At 34.1% G+C, this 18249-nt stretch overlaps 2 protein-coding genes across 3 annotated transcripts; one reads left to right on the forward strand and one right to left on the reverse strand.

The window, feature by feature from the left end:
• Window positions 1–865: 865 nt before the first annotated feature.
• LOC112007055 (leucine-rich repeat receptor protein kinase HPCA1) lies at window positions 866–14775 on the forward strand. Its single transcript, XM_065771392.1, has 20 exons — window positions 866–1016; window positions 1371–1491; window positions 1596–1667; window positions 2011–2085; window positions 2187–2258; window positions 2609–2770; window positions 3051–3125; window positions 3824–3895; window positions 3995–4066; window positions 4187–4255; window positions 4630–4704; window positions 4962–5033; window positions 5204–5338; window positions 5476–5965; window positions 10748–10770; window positions 10851–10978; window positions 11070–11209; window positions 11442–11661; window positions 12329–12564; window positions 14127–14775. The coding sequence occupies exons 1-20, from the start codon at window positions 914–916 to the stop codon at window positions 14583–14585; spliced, it is 2871 nt and encodes a 956-aa protein (XP_065627464.1). The 5' UTR covers window positions 866–913; the 3' UTR covers window positions 14586–14775.
• On the reverse strand, window positions 13806–18082 carry LOC112007082 (phenylacetaldehyde reductase). Of its 2 annotated transcripts, XM_024039394.2 has the most exons (3): window positions 17095–18082; window positions 15063–15225; window positions 13806–14217 (listed from the first exon to the last, which is right to left on the reverse strand). In XM_024039394.2, the coding sequence occupies exons 1-2, from the start codon at window positions 17919–17921 to the stop codon at window positions 15081–15083; spliced, it is 972 nt and encodes a 323-aa protein (XP_023895162.2). In that variant the 5' UTR covers window positions 17922–18082; the 3' UTR covers window positions 13806–14217; window positions 15063–15080. The 2 variants fall into 2 exon arrangements, with proteins under 2 accessions (XP_023895162.2, XP_023895161.2); XM_024039393.2 differs by lacking the exon at window positions 13806–14217 and having other exon boundaries at window positions 14911–15225.
• Window positions 18083–18249: the final 167 nt, after the last annotated feature.

Here is an 18249-nt window from a genome sequence, read left to right on the forward strand (position 1 = left end):
CTTAGTCATTCTAATTTCAATTTGTCTCCTCGGACCTAAATTTGTTCAAGTCAAGTGTGTTTCCGCACTTGCTCTTTTGATAAATCCTTAATTAACTGTTGTAGATTTCACAAACAACCTCGTTCTTTTACCCACTATCTACAAATTTTATTGTATTGGGCTTATTGGGCTTACATCCCTTTTTTTTTTGAACTTGGGCTACAAATCTTGGCCTTACAAAACTCTTTTCAAAAACCTTTTTTAAAAAAATGAAAACTTGTTTCCTATTTCAAATTTTTCTTGTTCAAAGGAAATTTTTTTTCTTTAAAAAAAAATGATGAAAGTAGTTTTCTAAAACTTTCTCCTTTTATAAAAAACTACAAGACTTTCCTCATTAAAAAATAAAAAAATAAAATAAAAAATAAAAAACTTTTCCCAAAACTTTCCTTTCCAAAAAAGTACAAAATTAACGTTTTCAAAGAAAAATTCTTTTACAAAATATGTGAATTTTCTAAAGAAAAATTATTTTCAAAATAATTCAAGCATTGTTGTTTAAATCTTTTTCTTAGGAAGTATACTTATGTAGTTATGTTGAAAACATTTTTTATGTTGAAAAAAGTAGTGTAATAACTTTCAACGACACTGTATCATGGGTTTAAAGATAAGTTTTTGTCCTCATTAATCATTTATGCCGCAGATATTACTTTGATAATCTGTCTATATATATATATCCCAACCAATTAAAATTCCTTCCAAGTTCTTATACTCGTATAGTAATACCGGTTAATATATAAGAAACAGTTGGTTACAAATTTAAACGAAGCTTACTAGCTATTGAGTTTTGTCGAATTATAGCTTTACTTAATATATTAGTTTTTTTTCTGAAAGATTTTATTATCCAACAAGAGAAAGTCCTCAGAGTTAAGAGGTATTGATGCCTATTGTTTGTTTAGTAATGGTACAAAGGAGTCAGCTGCTTCTGCTGCCTTTTTTCATCATACTTTCAGCTATAGCAGCCGAGACAGAAAATCAGGACTGTAAGTTCAGTCCATTTCATTGTCTTCCTGTTAGTTTGTGTAACTATTATATTATTAGTTTGGTTGGAATATGAACGACTGTTATATTATTATTTTTTTTGGCGCAATATGAGAGACCATGCGTTTGTAGTTTGCACAACTATTTGGTTTGCTCAATACCCTTCTCAGTTCTGATAGTCTGAACAGTACAAACTACAAATCATATGGTTGGTTATTTGGCAGCACTTGACACTAGGAAATACTTAGTCAACACTGAGAAGACTATCACCAATAAAGAGGTTTTTTACTATTAGATAGTACTGTTTGATAATTTTTGGAGATTCAGTTATGAAGCTTTTAAAAATCCATATGCAGATGTTGCTCTACTTTCTCTCAAGGATATATGGCAGAATACACCACCCAATTGGGTGGGTTCGGATCCTTGTGGCGAGGAATGGGAAGGAATTGAGTGCAAAAATTCACGTGTGACCTCCATGTAAGCTTTCTGCATTGTATTCGCTTTCTAGTTTTTGTTGGCACGTTTGCTTGTTCATGAAAATTCTAAATTTTGGTATAAAGCTGACTTTTACATCATTTCAGAACGCTATCAAGCATTGGTTTGACAGGCTCCCTGTCTGGAGATTTCGAATTGTTATCTGAATTAAAGACCCTGTATGTTTTTATGTTCTCATTGCCTTTGTTATTTAGTCTTCGGAATCAATTTCCAACAGATATCTCTGAACCACCATTCCACTACAAGAAACTGCAGAGCTCAAAATTATAAAAATTCACTGCTAAATGTTTGTGGATGATTTCTCTGGCTCATGGTCATGGAGATGTGGACCTCACAATAGCCAATTTAGGCGACTATATCACAAAACAATGACCGAAGATTTTACTTTATTTTAAAATTTCCTAATTAAATCAAATGAAAATCTCCATTCATGATGCTTATTTGATAGTAACTTGATCAGTAAGTTTAGTAATGCATTCCTGAATAGCTTCTTTCTTATAGGGATCTATCTTACAACAAGGGCCTGACAGGAACACTCCCACGATCAATTGGGAGTTTGAAGAAACTATTGAACTTGTAAGAAAATATTGATTTTTGTTAACAGTCTGTGCTGGAACTCAAATTGGGTGGTAAAGATCTTCCTGATTTACAATGTTTCTTTCTTATTTGCATATCAGAATCCTAGTTGGTTGCAGCTTCTCAGGTCCTATTCCTGACACAATAGGATCTCTAGAGCAGCTACTTTACCTGTAAGGATCCTGATTTTATAAGTTTTTCAGTAAGTGAATGGATTAATTGGTAGCATATTTTCAAAATAGGATCCCCATCCCGTAGACTAACCATAAGAAAAATGGTATGTTTTACGGCAAAAGCCAATATGAATTAAATTCCTTATAGATGCTATCTTCCATATAATAAAGGACACTACTTTAGATGAAGGGTCTACTAGTAAGTCCTGAAAATCTACAATCTGTGTCTCTAATTTATGTTTGTATATGTTTACACATGTAATTCACAATGAGATTCTATTTTTAGTGCAGTGAAATGACATGGCTAACATACAGTGAATTCTGAAACACTTCATTGCTTTCAACTGCAGATCTCTGAATTCTAATCAATTCAGTGGACAGATTCCGCCTTCCATTGGTAATCTATCCAATCTTCTTTGGCTCGATCTAACTGACAACCAGCTTGATGGACCCGTCCCTGTCTCTAATGGGAGCACACCTGGTCTTGATATGCTAGTTAATGCCAGACACTTGTATGTCAACTCTCTTTGTGATTTGATCTTGTTAGAATAATGGTTAAATTATTTAATTCACTTTTGGAAGAATTGGTAATATATCATGGTATTAGAGTAGGTGGTCTTGAGTTTGAACTTGTCTTTACTCTACCTCCCATTTACGAAAGTTTAAAATACCACGTGTATTAAGCTTTTGGGACAATCAATAATTTTATCAAAACAAATTTGTTATTCTCATCCTTTGAATTTATTTTCTCCAACTATAACAACCATTTTATATTCTGTCTCTTATCTACAGTCATCTTGGACAGAATAAACTTTCAGGAAGGATCCCACCTCAGATTTTCAGCTCAAAAATGGTTCTGATACATGTGTAAGACTAATTATACCTCTAATATCTTGAATCTCTAGGTATAATTCGAGTTACATGAGAAGATTTTATGCATTATTTGGTTACCTCAATAATAAGACTGGTGCAAAAAATACATAGAAAGGGTTAACAATGTTAAAATGCATATGAATATAGGAAATATATATCTAATAGCCCCTCCTAAGTTAAATTCTTTTTCTGTTTCATGTTCAATCATTAATAGCTTCTTTTGCATTTAACACCCTTTTCTTTTATTTTTTATTTTTTAGGGAATAGGTATTGACTCTTAAAATTTCATCTTGATATATTGTAGTTATGTTATGCATAATATTTTTTTAATATGCAATAGTGTCTCTTGAATGAAGAGAATACACATACACTGACATGCACACTCGCAGAGTGTAGATGTTTTGCAACATCTTTTGCTTTTTAATAGAAAACTAACTTTGTTGGGTATACACGTGAGTGAAATCTCACATTGAATAATAACGACAAAATTTTTTTTTTTTTTGGTTGCTTAAAGTAAGAATAGTTAATATAATATAGTTGGAGCCAAACTCATCGGCTCTAACTTTTGGGTTAAGTGGTGTGCTGTCTCCCCAAAAAACTTGGAATTTGTTCCATATGGGTATCCTAGTTGTAATAGGAAACAGTTCTAATTTATACATTACTCTCTATTGACTCATTGATTCTTCTGGCAGGCTTTTGGACGGCAACCAACTAACTGGCAGCATTCCTTCCACCCTTGGACTTGTGCAAGCCTTGGAGGTGCTGTGAGTATCTATCACACACTCCAGAAAATTCACTAGAGATTTATATTGGCTATGGATTTCTAATAAGTTATTGTTGTTGAATATTTGTTTTGGCTATAGTCGCGTTGATGGGAATGCATTAAGTGGGCCTGTGCCTTCAAACTTCAACAATCTTACTAATCTTACCCAAATGTAAGAATGAATATGAAACATGCAAATGAAGCTTTATATTTGCTTGAAAAAAGTTATTATGACCTGGTGTGGAAACTTTATAAGGCATGCTTTTGATGATATATTATATTTTTTTTTCAGGTTCTTGTCCAACAATAAACTGACTGGACCTGTGCCTAACCTTACTGGCATGAAACTCCTCAGCTACGTGTAAGTAATAATGACATTACTAACATATGAATTTCAATGTTTGACAAAACTTAGGTACAGTACCTAATGTACTCTTCTTTAGATTCCCATCTTAACATTTAGTTATGTAGCTACTTAACTAAAAAATACACTTTCATCCCATGAGAAAAGATTCACATAACAAAATTTTAAAAAATAAACCTAAGGAACAGCACCTAAATATTGTATCTAAGTCTTGCCCTTCAATGTTAGTGTGGGCTTAAGTAAATCGTTTATTAAGACTTTCACAAAAATGATCATTTAAGCCTTTACACTCCTCCAAAGAAGATGCTCAGTCGCCTAACAATATTCTCTTGCTTTTGAGTTTCATTTGTTGACTAAAATGAGTTTTGCAGGGATATCAGCAATAATACCTTTTATAGATCAAATGCTCCTCCATGGTTCCCAACCTTACAGTCTTTGACAACACTGTACTCTCTCTCTCTCTCTCTCTCTCTCTCTCTCCATGGACCCATTACTCATACTTATTCAATTGGAAATATTGATCCAATTCAAAACCAATTACGCTCAATGTGTGTGTATCTACTCAAACATGCATGTATGTGAAACAAAGGTGTTTATTTTTCCAAGATATGAGGAGAAATGTACTTTTGTTTTTCTTTTTATTTTTGGCCTCAGGTTTAAAGTATTCAGTACTGATGTAATACCTGTCCCCCTTGCATGGCAGAATAATGGAAAACACACAACTTCAAGGACAAATTCCAGTTGCCCTATTCAGCTTACCCCATCTACAGACAGTGTGAGTATCAACTTGTCTAAAGTATCATTACACTCATTGCAATGGATGTTGAGAAATCCAAATCGAATAAATTAGTAATTACTTTGTATGAACACTAAGGAGAGTAGTTACATATCTTGATATCATGAAAATGACGATTATGAGGCAATTGTTCTGACATGTTATAACAGGGTACTAAAGAAAAACCAGCTCAATGGCTCCTTGGATATTGGCACCACCCATAGCAACCGGCTCAAACTCATTGATTTGCAGTCCAATTTGATTTCTCACTTAGAAGAAAAGGAAGCATACAATGCTACATTGATGTAAGATGAATTTCCTAATAACTTCGGCCTATTCTAATTTATAGTATTAAAGGACTAGCTATTTTTTTTGGAAGATAAATTTCCAAGAAAATGTACTCATTCTCATTATTGTGCTAACACTGTATTATCTTCTACAGACTGGAGGACAACCCAATCTGTGAAGAGACAGGAGCACTAAACAATTACTGCACAGTTTCCCACTCCAATTTCTCATCTTCAACACAACAAAATTGCGGGCCTGCTCCCTGCATTTCAAATCAAATTTTAAGCCCCAACTGTAGGTGTGCATATCCATACACGGGAACCCTCTTCTTCGGAGCTCTGTCCTTCTCAGACTTGGCGAACAATACTTACTACATCATACTTGAGGAATCTCTCATGCATTCTTTTCACTCCCATCAACTTCCTGTGGATTCAGTCTCTCTAACTCTGAGTAATCCCATTAAGGCTTCATCTGAGTACCTTGAAGTGAAGCTAAAAGTCTTTCCTTATGGTCTAGTTAGTTTCAATCGAACAGGAATTTCAAGTATTGGGTTCATGCTTAGCAACCAGTCTTTCAAGGCACCAATAATTTTTGGACCTTTCTATTTTATTGGTGATAAGTACGAGAAATATACAGGTAATTCTGTGATTACATAATAAAAATTGCTGTGTTTTCTATATCTATTTTGACGCATCTACCTTCATGCCAACAGAATCAACAAAGTCATCAAGCATCTATATATTACTAAAAGCTGAAGCGTAGCATTCAATGTTGCTACGCTCACATTGAGCCACGTCAGCAGCCATATCATTTCCACCATATTTTTTTAATTGTTCAACAATTTAAAATTAGTTTTTTAAATTTTAAAATACAAATAAATATAAAATAAATCTCACCCTTATCTCCACCATAAAACCCACTTTTTATTAATTTAATTCTCACCACTATCTCCACCATAAATCCCACTTCTTATTAATTTAATTCCACCATCATGTGTCTCTCCATTAACCCAGACTCTTCAAATGTAGCTATTATATGGAATTCCAACAGTCATCAAATAAATTCAGGTGCAGCCAATAAAAGACATAAAAAGACATGGAATTTCAACAGTCTCTCCATTAATCCATACCTTTTCACTACAATAAAAGTTATGTCTTTAATTTGAAATTCAGGTGTTCACTACGTTATTATTGAGAGTATCAAGCAGGGGAAGAGAGAGACACAACGTAACATGGGTAGTTATAAATTTTGCAAGTGTCAAACTCCTTCCCCCCAAAAAAAAAAACAAACACTTCTTCTATCTGTCTATACTTTCTTCTCCCTCTCTCTCTCACCCTTTCTCTTTACTTCCCTCCATATAAATTTTGTCCTATCTGCAGAAACTCAAAGCAAGACTTCACCATTTTTGACCTGCAAAGTTCCAAAACAAGTCCACAGGTTCACCGTAAGTCCTAATTTTTTTTTTTTGTGCAATTTTCTTATGATTGTTTTTGTTGGTGAGAAATTGAAGGAAAAGGAAAGGAAAAAAAAAAGGGTATTCTTAAAGAAAAGTAAAACTTAAATAAATCAAAAATTTCCTTTCAAAACCCCTTTGCTATCAGCCTTCAACATTCATTGGTATCTAAAACATTCATTGGCTTTAATAGACAAATCAAAACAGAATTTTGTTCAATAGATTCACCAATTTTCTCACTGTGTCTCTGTATAAATACACCCCCCCCCTTCTCTCTCTCTCTCACATGTTTTTGTTAGGGTAATGTTTGAAAGAACATTAAATGTCTTTTTGTGTGATTGTCTTTAGAATAAATAGATTATGACTTTGGCAATTTACTTTCTGACTTAAGTGGCTTACAAATATTGGGGTCTTGAAACTTAATTTATCATAATTTACCACAAACCAAATTTTATTTTGAATATAAAAAAAATCAATTGATATTGTATACCTATTATCCATACCTTTAAAAGAAAAGTTTTTGAAAGGATTTTTTTTTTTTTTTTTTGGCCCTGTTTGAAGCTTCTCAATGGGTATCACTAGCCTTAATACGTTGTGTTCTGTTAGTCTATCCTCTCTTTTCTCTACCCGTCTCCTTCCCCAAAACCACATCATAACCTCCATTTTATTTGGTATGTGGTTTTACTAATAGGCTTTGGCTTTGGGATTTTTGTTTCATATGCCAAGCTCTATAAAATGAGCAAAATGAATTTGAAGGTTTAGTCTTGGTTATCTTTGTGTTTGTTCTCTATTTGTTTGTTTAAATTTCTCCATGAATAAAATTTGGTCTAGGGATCCAATTTGTTAAAAAGATTTCTTCTTCAAAATGTTATTTTTCTACACTATTTTTCTACATGAAATCTGCACTGTTACACATCTAAAGTCTACTTTTTTTTACAACTAAAATCTGCACTACACTATTTCACAAAATTTACACTACCCTGTTTCATAGAAATCTGCACTGCACTGCACTATTTCATTAAATTTGCACTGTTTTGAATAACTTTCTGCATTGTTTTTAAAAAACTTTTGTCTTGGTTATCTTCATGTATTTTCTCTATGTGTTTGTTTAAATTTCTCAGTGAACACGTAGAACATATTGAATATATATCAATACTGCTTTGGATGATCTTAATTTGAATTCCTTTTTATTCCTCTCTTTATTTGTTTCATTCATTGAGATTTATTTATTTATTTTTTCCTGTGCGTGTTTATAGTTAAGTTTTATATTTTAGTAAAAAAATTGTAGTTTGTTCCTATGATTTAATTAAAAAAAAAATTGTATTAGTTGGATGATCTTAATTTTGATTCCTTTGACATTGTTTCTTTCATATTCATAATCATTAATTATTAGACTACTAGGACTCTCCTCTATGTGTTCACAAATTTAGTAGCAACACTCAATTGTATTTGGTACGATGTGAGGTATTACCTATGTAGTGATTCTACAAAATTTGGAAAAATNTTTGGTACGATGGGAGGTATTACCTATGTAGTGATTCTACAAAATTTCGAAAAATTGATGTTCAAAGCAATGTACAACTCACACCAACATCTGTAATTAAGGAAAACAAAAGGAGTTATTCAATACTACTACAAAGCAACAAAGGAAAAAGATACAAAGAATACTTTAAAGTTGTCTTTTTAATTTATTTGAAATATTGCTTAAGTAGTTCTTTAAATGTGTGATTCATACATTTATTAGATAATTGAAGATGTTAAGGATTGGAATCTTAATTTTAATTTAAGTTTGATTTTTTTTTTTCATTTCGTAATTTAATGTTTCATATCAAGGATAGGAAATTTTGAGATTGATATCCTAATGTACAATCAAAGAGGAAACTGCAAAGAACTGTTTACATCTTCAAATATAATAGCTTTCCTGTGCATCGCACGGGTTAGCGACTAGTATCATTAAAACTCAAGTACAAAGAATAAATTTTAATGGGAAATTTATTGACAACACCTTATTCAAAAAATTAATTGTGCATTTTCAATATTTTTCATGGTGATTGAATTTAAAAAAATTGAAAAATGTAATAACATTAAGGAATTTTATAATAACACAATAACAAGAATCACATTAAGACTTAGAATCTAAATATGTTAAAAGAAGCCCCTTCTTTTTCGTACATAAAATAAAAGAATTCCAGATGAACAATTTAACGAATTTTACCAAACTATTGGCAATGAAATTAAATGACTTTAAGTACCTAAATTAGTTGTCCTTTTTACAATTGTGTTTAAAAAAAAAAAAAAAAAGAGTAAATCTCTCCGATTCAAAATGACTATAGTCAGCTAATTATAATATTTGCGAATACAAATTGTTCATTATTTTTCTTCAATATACTGGTGCATATAACCAAATTAGAACGTAGTAGCATGGTAATGGAAATAACATTAGGACCACATAATTTTTGTTTTGAAAAAAAATACTATTTTGATCTCAAAACTTTACCAAAAATTTGGTTTCAACTCTAAACTATAAAAAAAATTTTTTTTCGTCTCTAAACTATTGAAAATATTTTACTTTATGTTCTTAAACTTTGAAAAAATATATTTTTTCATTCCTAAACTATTGAAAAGAAATTATTTTTTCATCCTTTTTTTTTTCTAAAATATAAAAAATTAAAGAGAAAAGAACTTTTTGTAAAGTTTAGAAACCAAAATAATATTTTACCTTTTTATATAAATGATTTTGATGTGAAATTAAAGAGTGCTTGTGTTTCAGTGCTGGTGGCTCTTTTCTTCGTAATCAGGAAATTTAAAGCAAGTAACTTATTGATTGATGGAATAACAAGGAAGTAAGAAAATTGAAAAAGAAGCAAATGCTTCAATAAATAAGGAAAATCAAAATATTGAAATTCAAATGGAAGCAAACAATTCAACTTCAAGTGAATATAAAACTCAGAGTGAACGGTTGGCAAAGAACATTGAAGAAATTAAATGATTCAGAAAGGCAAAGGATTCACCTCATGCTCGACAATCATCAACTTCATGTCGTATCTACAAGATTCCAAATGAACTTCGACGAGGGAAGAATGATGTCTACACTCCGAAGGTCGTTTCAATTGGCCCTCTTCACCATGGTAATTGTAGATTGGAAGCCTTGGAAGAGCATAAAGTGAGATACTTCGAGGATTACTTGTCACGGACCAGGGTGATCCTCGAGCATTTAGTACGCTTTATAGGTGATAAGGAAGAAATCATTCGCAGTTGTTATGTAGGGGATATTGACTATTGCAGTGATGATTTTGTGAAAATGATCCTGCGGGATGCATGATTCATTCTTGAGCTTTTTTTGAAATACTCCTATAATTCAAGTGAGAGGTTTGAAGATTTCGACGGAACGTGGTTTTGGCTGGTCTATGTTTACTAGGTATTTGAATGTTCAAAATGTGTGTAAAACACCATTGAACGTTTAGATCCCAAATTACAAATTATCAATTCAAGCTTATTATCAAACAATTAATGTGTGGAACATGAACATAAGCCAAACACAGAATTAATAAACAATTTAAGCCAATTATAACCACATCCACTACAGAAAATAAAAGGAAAAGATAAAGGGAAGAGAGATACAAACATAAGGACAACACGCTATATGTTATCGAAGAGGAAACCAAAGCCCTCAGCGTAAAACCTCTCCGCCGCCCTCCAAGTAGTCAATAATCCACTAGAAAATGTAGTCAGGATACATGAACAGTACTAGACCCTCTAAGCCTAATCTACCTAGGTACCTAAGCCCTCAAAGTTTCTTGCTCCAACGAGGTTATGCCGAACCTTTTTCTTCTTTAGCTTATCGAATTCCGCTATAGCCCATAGCATCAACCAATAACCATTGGTCCCTTCCAAACTGCTTCTCTTAGCACCAAAAGACATTCTCACAGACGTGGGTGTGGTGAGAAAAGGATTTGATCAATAACCTCTCAAGGATGTATCAATGGAGAGTGTTAGGTTCTAAAGGTTTAGGAATTTATGTATTTAGAACTCTAATTTGTAATGTTGGTAAACCATGATCAAAACAATATGTTTAGTCTTGTTTATATTATAATTGAAGCTGTAGTTGGTTCCATCGTGCTACTGTTAATACTCCTTGCATGGGTTTATGCTCTCCATGCAAAGAAAAGAGCAAAAAAAGTAATTGAACATACCAACCCATATGGTAAGATGAGTTTTTGAGTAGATTTAGCACTTTTTAGCTAATCATATGGGATTTGTAGGGTTATTTATCTAATTCATGTCATATAAAGCAGAACAATTGGACCTGAGAAGGAGGAGGGGTGATAGTTTTCTTGAGGTAAAAGGTGTGAGATGGTTTTCCCTTAAAGAGGTTGAGAAATACACTGAACATTTTTCAGTAGCAAATGAGATTGGATCTGGCGGTTACGGGAAGGTCAGTTTGATTCTCTCTCAGTATTGTATCTTATAAATGTATGTCTGGTAAAAAAATGAAAACTGTTCTTATCTTTCCAATTTGTATTGCTTTTTGCCACTTCAATTCTTCTTTTATTTTATTTTTCTTGGTTTTCTAATTAAGGATAGCTTCTGAACCTTCTTCCTAATTATGCAAACTATTGCTGTCACTGAGTGGTCACTAAATCTCTTGTTTGACTTCATTTTTACAGGTTTATCGAGGGTCTCTTCCTACTGGGCAATTGATCGCCATTAAAAAGGCAAAAAAAGAATCTAAACAGGGAAAGCTTGAGTTCAAAACTGAGATTGAACTTTTATCGAGGGTCCATCATAAGAATCTTGTCAGCCTTCTGGGGTTCTGTTTCAAGAAAGGTGAACAAATTCTAGTGTATGAGTATGTTCTAAATGGTAGTCTAAAGGATAGTCTCTCAGGTACTTTCCATCCATTTTACTCCTCCACTTAATAAGAATTCTAGTATTTATTAAGACTTCAATTGCGCACTTAATCTATATATAATGAATTCTTCAATTCACAAGCATTTGTATTTACCATTAAGCCAATAATTGTTGGGCAATATACCTTTTATCTACCTACAAAATTGATAGAAAAATCAGATAGTAGCGTGACCATAAGAAGACTTCTGTTGTTTTCCAGTATGCCCTCATCCAAAGATGACATGAGAGGAAATAAATAGCTTGGCAAATACTATGATTTGTCTAGCCTAACTTTGATCACTTCTCCCCAAGAAAATAGAATGAGTTTCGGTAGACAATCCCTGATTAGAATTCTGCCAAAGAATTTGATGACTCTATGCTGGGGGACCCAAACCCATACTTTGTAATAATCCGGGCATCAAAATTGTACTTCCCATCCAATATTAGGTTTTAACTGTTCGAGTGTAACTCATTTTCCAGTTGCAAAATTGAGATGCAGACATCTAGCTTGACATGCACCAATGAAGTAGTTGTCAGATTCTTGTTCCTGTATTAGTACATGATGAACCACCCTAGAAACTCAAACAAAGATTTTGAAATCAAAAGATACAGATTCCTAATCCTTCTATCTTCCTAATTGACAATTTCCATATTGTCTATGCAGGGAAGTCAGGAATCAGGTTGGATTGGATAAGGAGACTTAATGTGGCCCTTGGTGCAGCCAGAGGCCTGGCCTATCTTCATGAATTTGCCAATCCACCCATTATACATAGGGACATAAAATCAAACAACATCCTACTGGATGAGTCATTAAATGCTAAAGTTTCTGATTTTGGAATCTCCAAGCCAATGGCTGACAGTGAAAGCAGTCATGTAATCACTCAAGTTAAGGGGACAATGGTTAGTTCAGAATCTTTTAACCTTTACTTCAGAAAAAATGTTGCATTTTTCTATGTTATTTATATGACTCATTCTTTAGCTAGGCATCTGCTCTAAAAGAAAATAGCTCACTTTCAATGGATTTTCCTTGTGAAAAACGTATAAAATAATAAAAGGAAAGCAAAACAATACATAAATTTTGACATGATTTGGCAAACTCTATGTCTACATCCAACAACACTAGACAAAAATATCCACTATCAATGAAAATTACAACTAGTCATAAACTCTCATAAACCTCACAAATATAAACTAACACAAATCTCCAATACACCTAAAGGTGCTTTCATACTAACATACTAGACAAAGCTTATTCTCTAACTCTCTTACTAGACAAAACTTTGTCTTCTAATTAACCCTTACGCGCACAACAACAGGCTACACCACAACTCTATTTATGAGGCCTAATGCTCCTCATTATTCTTCTAGCTAATATAGAATTCCAAAACCAACTTAAAAACCTCCAAACTTATTCTTTCATGGGCTGGACTTAAAAAGTTCTAAATTTTGCAAACCCAATAACAAAGAAAGGAGACCCCAAAATGTAAATGATAATCGACTATAGTCAGATATTTGCTCTAAAGTAATACTCTGATTACTCTCTCTATCCCAATTTGTTTGGCCTATATTCTATTTTGGGATGTCTCAAAATGAAGTCTTCTTTGAAAAGTCAATCAATAAATTTCCTAACATACCTCTACTTTATTTGAAAAGTCAATATCCCTCTCTCACTAAAATTTAAATTAAAGATGGTAGTTTTGGAAACTTGTACATTTTATGTAAAAGAAAATGCATTAAATAATGTTCTTTAAAAAGTTGGATTTTCTTAACATGCCAAATACGAAGGGAGTAGCAAGATAAATATGGTTAATGGAACATTTTATAGAATTTTCAGGTAGTAGCAAGATAAACATGGTTAAAGGAACATTTTTTAAGAATTTTCAGGAATAATCAAGTTAAGTTTTCTGAAATTCTAGGTGGAGCTTCTGGAAATGTTTTGAGGGATAAAGAAGATAAATGTGAAGATTGCTACCTATTTTTCCCCCTCTTTTACTAAAGTTCTAGGCCCAGCCATAGGCAAGGGCTTTTTTTTTTTTTTTTTCTGGCTAACACACACACATACATGCTTCTACTAGTACTAGGAGGCCTTAAAACTGATTAGGAAAACAAAGCAGCCAGTAGGAGCTGTTCACCACACCAACTATATCCTGCACAAAAATTTAAGGAAATGTTATAGGCAGGGCAAGCATTTCTTGCTGCCTACTATTACTGCTAGAACCACCATATATTTGGAGGGGAAGAGATTTTCATTTAATGATCCCACAATCTCCCATTGCAGAGTAGGGTTGGTTTCTGTTGGACCATAAGAGTACTAGTATGAGTTTGTGGTAGTTTAGGCATTCTTGATTTCCAATTACTTGAAGAAGAAAAGCTTATGTTTCAAACTTTTTGTCTTATTATTATCTAAATTTCACAAAAATACATCAAAATCTAGCACTAAGAATGGATTTTATCAATTGTAGGGCTACATGGATCCAGAATATTACATGACCCATCGGTTGACTGAGAAAAGTGATGTATATAGCTTTGGAGTGCTAATGTTGGAGCTGATAACTGCAAGAAAGCCAATAGAGCATGGAAAATATATTGTGAGAGAGGTGCAAGAGAAAATGGATAAGACAAAAGATTTATACAACCTTCATGAATTTCTTGACCCAGCCATTGGTTTGGGAACAACCCTGAAAGGTTTAGAAAAGTTTGTGGATCTGGCAATGAGGTGTGTGGAAGAAGCAGGATCTGATAGGCCTATGATGGCTGAGGTAGTTAAAGAGATTGAAAACATTATGGAGCTTGCTGGTTTAAATCTCAATGCTAATTCCACATCCACTTCTGCAAGTTATGAGGAGATAAGTAACGGGAGTTCCCACTATCGTAACAGTAGTGGGACCCTTGATTCTAGTGGAGTATACCTTTCAAGATAGAGCCCCAATTGACTCTCATTTTACATTTAGAATGTTGAAGTTGTTATAAAGTTAAATGATTAAATAGAAATGCATTACACAAAGAAGATGATCTTTTGATCAATCATAGTTACTTTTAGAAACAAATGAGAAAAAGGATGTGATGGGATCACTAATATAAACAACACTTAGTTTGTTTGAGATTTGCTTATTTTGCTGAAAATGAAAACTTTTTACTAAAAGTACTGTAGATAAAAGTAAAAATTAACTGAAATAGTACAGTGAGACTCATGAATAGTACCAAAAAATGCAGTGGGACCATAAATAGTAGCAAAAATAAGCTGAATAGTAAAATAAGTTGGCAAAATTAATTATGCCAAACGGACACTTAATTGCATTCATTATTACTGCCAACTTAATAAGGCAATGAAACGATGAAAAATTTAAATACAGTATTGAAAAATAGAAAAAATAAAAAAGAAGAATAGAAAGAACAACCTAAGATTGTGGCATTTTCTAGCTCAGGAAGCCTTTAGCTTTGAGGCTCTCCACTGTGTCCCGGACAGCATCTTCAACCGGAGTGAAGACCAGACCCAGATCGATTAATCTCTTTGCTGCATCTTGGCATGCTGTCAATCCTGGCTGAGTTTCCCCATTAAACCTGTATGTAATCCAAGTTATAAACTTCCGTCATTTAGAATCAGATAAAAAAAAAAAAATTAATTAGACAAAAATGATGTTTTTCTAGATCTGAGAAGGATCAAAAAGTACAAAAGGCTGGCAATACCAAGGATAACTTCCATTTTATTTTATTTTATGTACTTTTTTATTTTATCACAAAGTACATAAAACCAGAACACCAGATTGTCCCGTTTCCTTGTGACATACATTGCCAACTATCCCTGCTTCCACTTACTAAGCGATAGAAATGACCTTGGTTGTTCTCAAGAACAAATTATAACAAAGCTCGTCATAAAAGCCTTTTTCTTTGAGAGTAATCAAGGTCTTTCATTGAGAAAATGTGGAGACACAATGACAATCAAAATAATCATGTAATGTAGGTTTAAATTTCATCTTCAAAAATCATAAAAATTTTGCTATTCATAATCACAGGTTGCTCAAGATTTAGCACAACTGATTATAGATCCACATTTTCAATTATGTTAATAGAGAAGACAGACAACATCAGCTTGAACAGATGCTCATTTTTCATGGTTTTGGGTCACCAACTCAACCATTTCATAAGAAAGACAATACTTTGCTGTATATATCTCTCTACTATAACAGCTTTAGCACATTGACTAATAGAAGTATAACCCATTTTCTTTTCTTTCTAAATCACTAAAAGCGTGCGTTACCTTTTTATCTCTAGTATATATCGAAATATCTCCATGATAGAGAAAAATCTTTAGAGGGATGACAGTATGCATATGATTCAAAGTTTCAACAAGGCATACTGCAGATGTCAGAACGCGAAAGGTACACTTATGCCTTATGGAGATAGTAACCATTGAGAACTAATGTTGTGGACCTTGTAAAGCCAGCACCAGAAGAGTGAGGCATAAAAATAAAGTAGTAATAGTATAGAAGATGGAGCTTTGAGCTATAAAAGGAGTATCTTCCTATGCTAGAGTGAACTCTCTTACACAAAGTAAATACATCCAACCAGAAAAAATCAACAGAGATATCTATTATTACTCCGGAACAAACAAAAAAACCCAGGCCACTATAAGAAAAGCTCCCATTTTGTTCAGCAGGGAAGCCATCATAACTAGATAAAGTAATAGAGGCAAAAGGACAAGAGAATAAAGAAAGGTTGGTTCCCAGCATTAAAAAGATAAAGTCACCCCGTGTAACATGCATACCACATGGAGTACGATTAATAGACTGATGTATGGTAATCATATAACAGTGAGGATTCCTAGTGCTTGCAATATAATTCCCAAGGAATGCTTCTATTAATAGGTGCATTGTTTTCCTCGCGTTGATTCCATCGGAATACATTGATATGTGATTAATACACTTGTATTCCCCTTGCTGCCAGTGCCAGATGGGATGTTCTTCTTGGCAATCTCTAAGTCTAAGATAAGCAGATTCAGAAGTGCAAAACAATAGTTTCCTAGCTATATATGTAGTCCACAAACATAGAATTCCAATGCTTATTCTAGACCTGAATGGAGCAAGTCTTTTTTGACGCAAGATTTTATTGATTGACAACATCAATGATTAACAAACAGTATATGACATAAACCAACCAGCATAGCAACAACAAAGCTTAAAAATTGTTTTGTTTCCCTCTTAAACCAAATAATTGAGTATTTAAGTTTAGTCTATATGAAGAAGGCATGGGGGGTTCCCAAATTAGCATTCAGATAGGCATACTCATATTCACTAAAGCTCCTATCCTATTTGTTTAATAAATTTGGTGCGCTTCCTATCCTCTTAATTGTGTAAGAGAGAATCAAAATTAAAGTGGAATTGAGGTGGGCGGGGTTTAAAGTTAAAGAAAGAAAGAAAGAAAGACACAAACCTATGAAGAGGATAGTGAGGGAAGAGGTTGGAGACTTTGAGAGCAAAATGAGAAAACTGATAGATGCCATTGGTGCAGAGATATCTGCCAGAAGCAGAAGGAGTCTCGAACAACAAAAGCTGTGCCTTGGCCACGTCCTTGACATGCACAGCACCCAGCCAATGGTACTCCTGACTGTCCTTGGACCCCTGAAGCAAGTTCAACAACACAGCACAGCTCGCATTCAACCCAGGTTGCAACAGTGGGCCCAGACACGTGGCAGGGTGTATAGCCACGACATCCATCCCATGATGTTTCTGGGCGAACTCCCAAGCTGCTTTCTCAGCCAAAGTCTTGGACACAGGGTACCATTTGTGTCGAGCCTTGCAGTAATCGAGGTGGGTCCAGGAGGACTCGTCGAATACCTTGTTGGGAGGCCACGTGGGGTTGGGGACCAACGCGGAGATAGAAGACGTGAGGACGACGCGCCTGACGTTGAACCTCTTGGCCGCTTGGAGAACGTTGAGCGTGCCTTGCACGGCGGGTCGAAGCAAGTCGTTTTCAGGGTCCTTGGGGTCCTCAAGAGAGCAGGGGGATGCCACGTGGAACACACCGGAGCAGCCCTCCACGGCCTTGCACACGGCGTCAAAATCCAAGACATCGGCCTCAAAGACGTGGATGTGGATAGAGTTGGAGTTGGAGTTGTCGAGTTGTAATAAATGGGTGGGGTCGGATCCAGGGAAAATGGAGGCGTGGATGGAGGTGTAGCCAGATTCCAAGAGGGTCCGCACCAGCCATGAGCCTATGAACCCGTTGGCTCCAGTCACGCACACTGTTTCCTTTGCCATTCCTTCTTCTTTAAAAGTACATGTGAGGCTGAGGCTGAGAGCAGCTAGCTAATAAATGGTTGATACGCGTGAATCTTTCAGTATCCAGTTGATCAGATATCTCTCTTGGACCGTTTCAAGATTCATGCCTTTGTTTATCATAATATATATTATCATTTCCTTTTCTTTTTTCATTTTAATTTGAGTAATTTTATTCATAAGACAAATTATTATAATTCCAGAACCAATGAGCTTAATTGCAGGTGTGGGTGTTGACTGTTGATTCGTTGAACAGCCCATTTCCCTCTCGTTGTCCCTCTTGTGTGTTTGTTTCTCCAAAAATATAATA

The sequence above is a fragment of the Quercus suber genome, unplaced genomic scaffold, assembly GCF_002906115.3.
Source record: "Quercus suber isolate HL8 unplaced genomic scaffold, Cork oak 2.0 scaffold_43, whole genome shotgun sequence".
Classification (NCBI taxonomy): Eukaryota; Viridiplantae; Streptophyta; class Magnoliopsida; order Fagales; family Fagaceae; genus Quercus; species Quercus suber.

Coding starts and splice junctions, on each gene's coding strand:
- LOC112007055 (XM_065771392.1), top strand. CDS start 914: ATGCCTATTGTTTGTTTAGTAATGGTACAAAGGAGTCAGCTGCTTCTG. Junction 1,492..1,595: donor AATTCACGTGTGACCTCCAT/GTAAGCTTTCTG, acceptor ACATCATTTCAG/AACGCTATCAAGCATTGGTT. Junction 4,705..4,961: donor TTACAGTCTTTGACAACACT/GTACTCTCTCTC, acceptor CTTGCATGGCAG/AATAATGGAAAACACACAAC.
- LOC112007082 (XM_024039394.2), bottom strand. CDS start 17,921: ATGGCAAAGGAAACAGTGTGCGTGACTGGAGCCAACGGGTTCATAGGC. Junction 15,226..17,094: donor CCTCACTATCCTCTTCATAG/GTTTGTGTCTTT, acceptor GATTACATACAG/GTTTAATGGGGAAACTCAGC.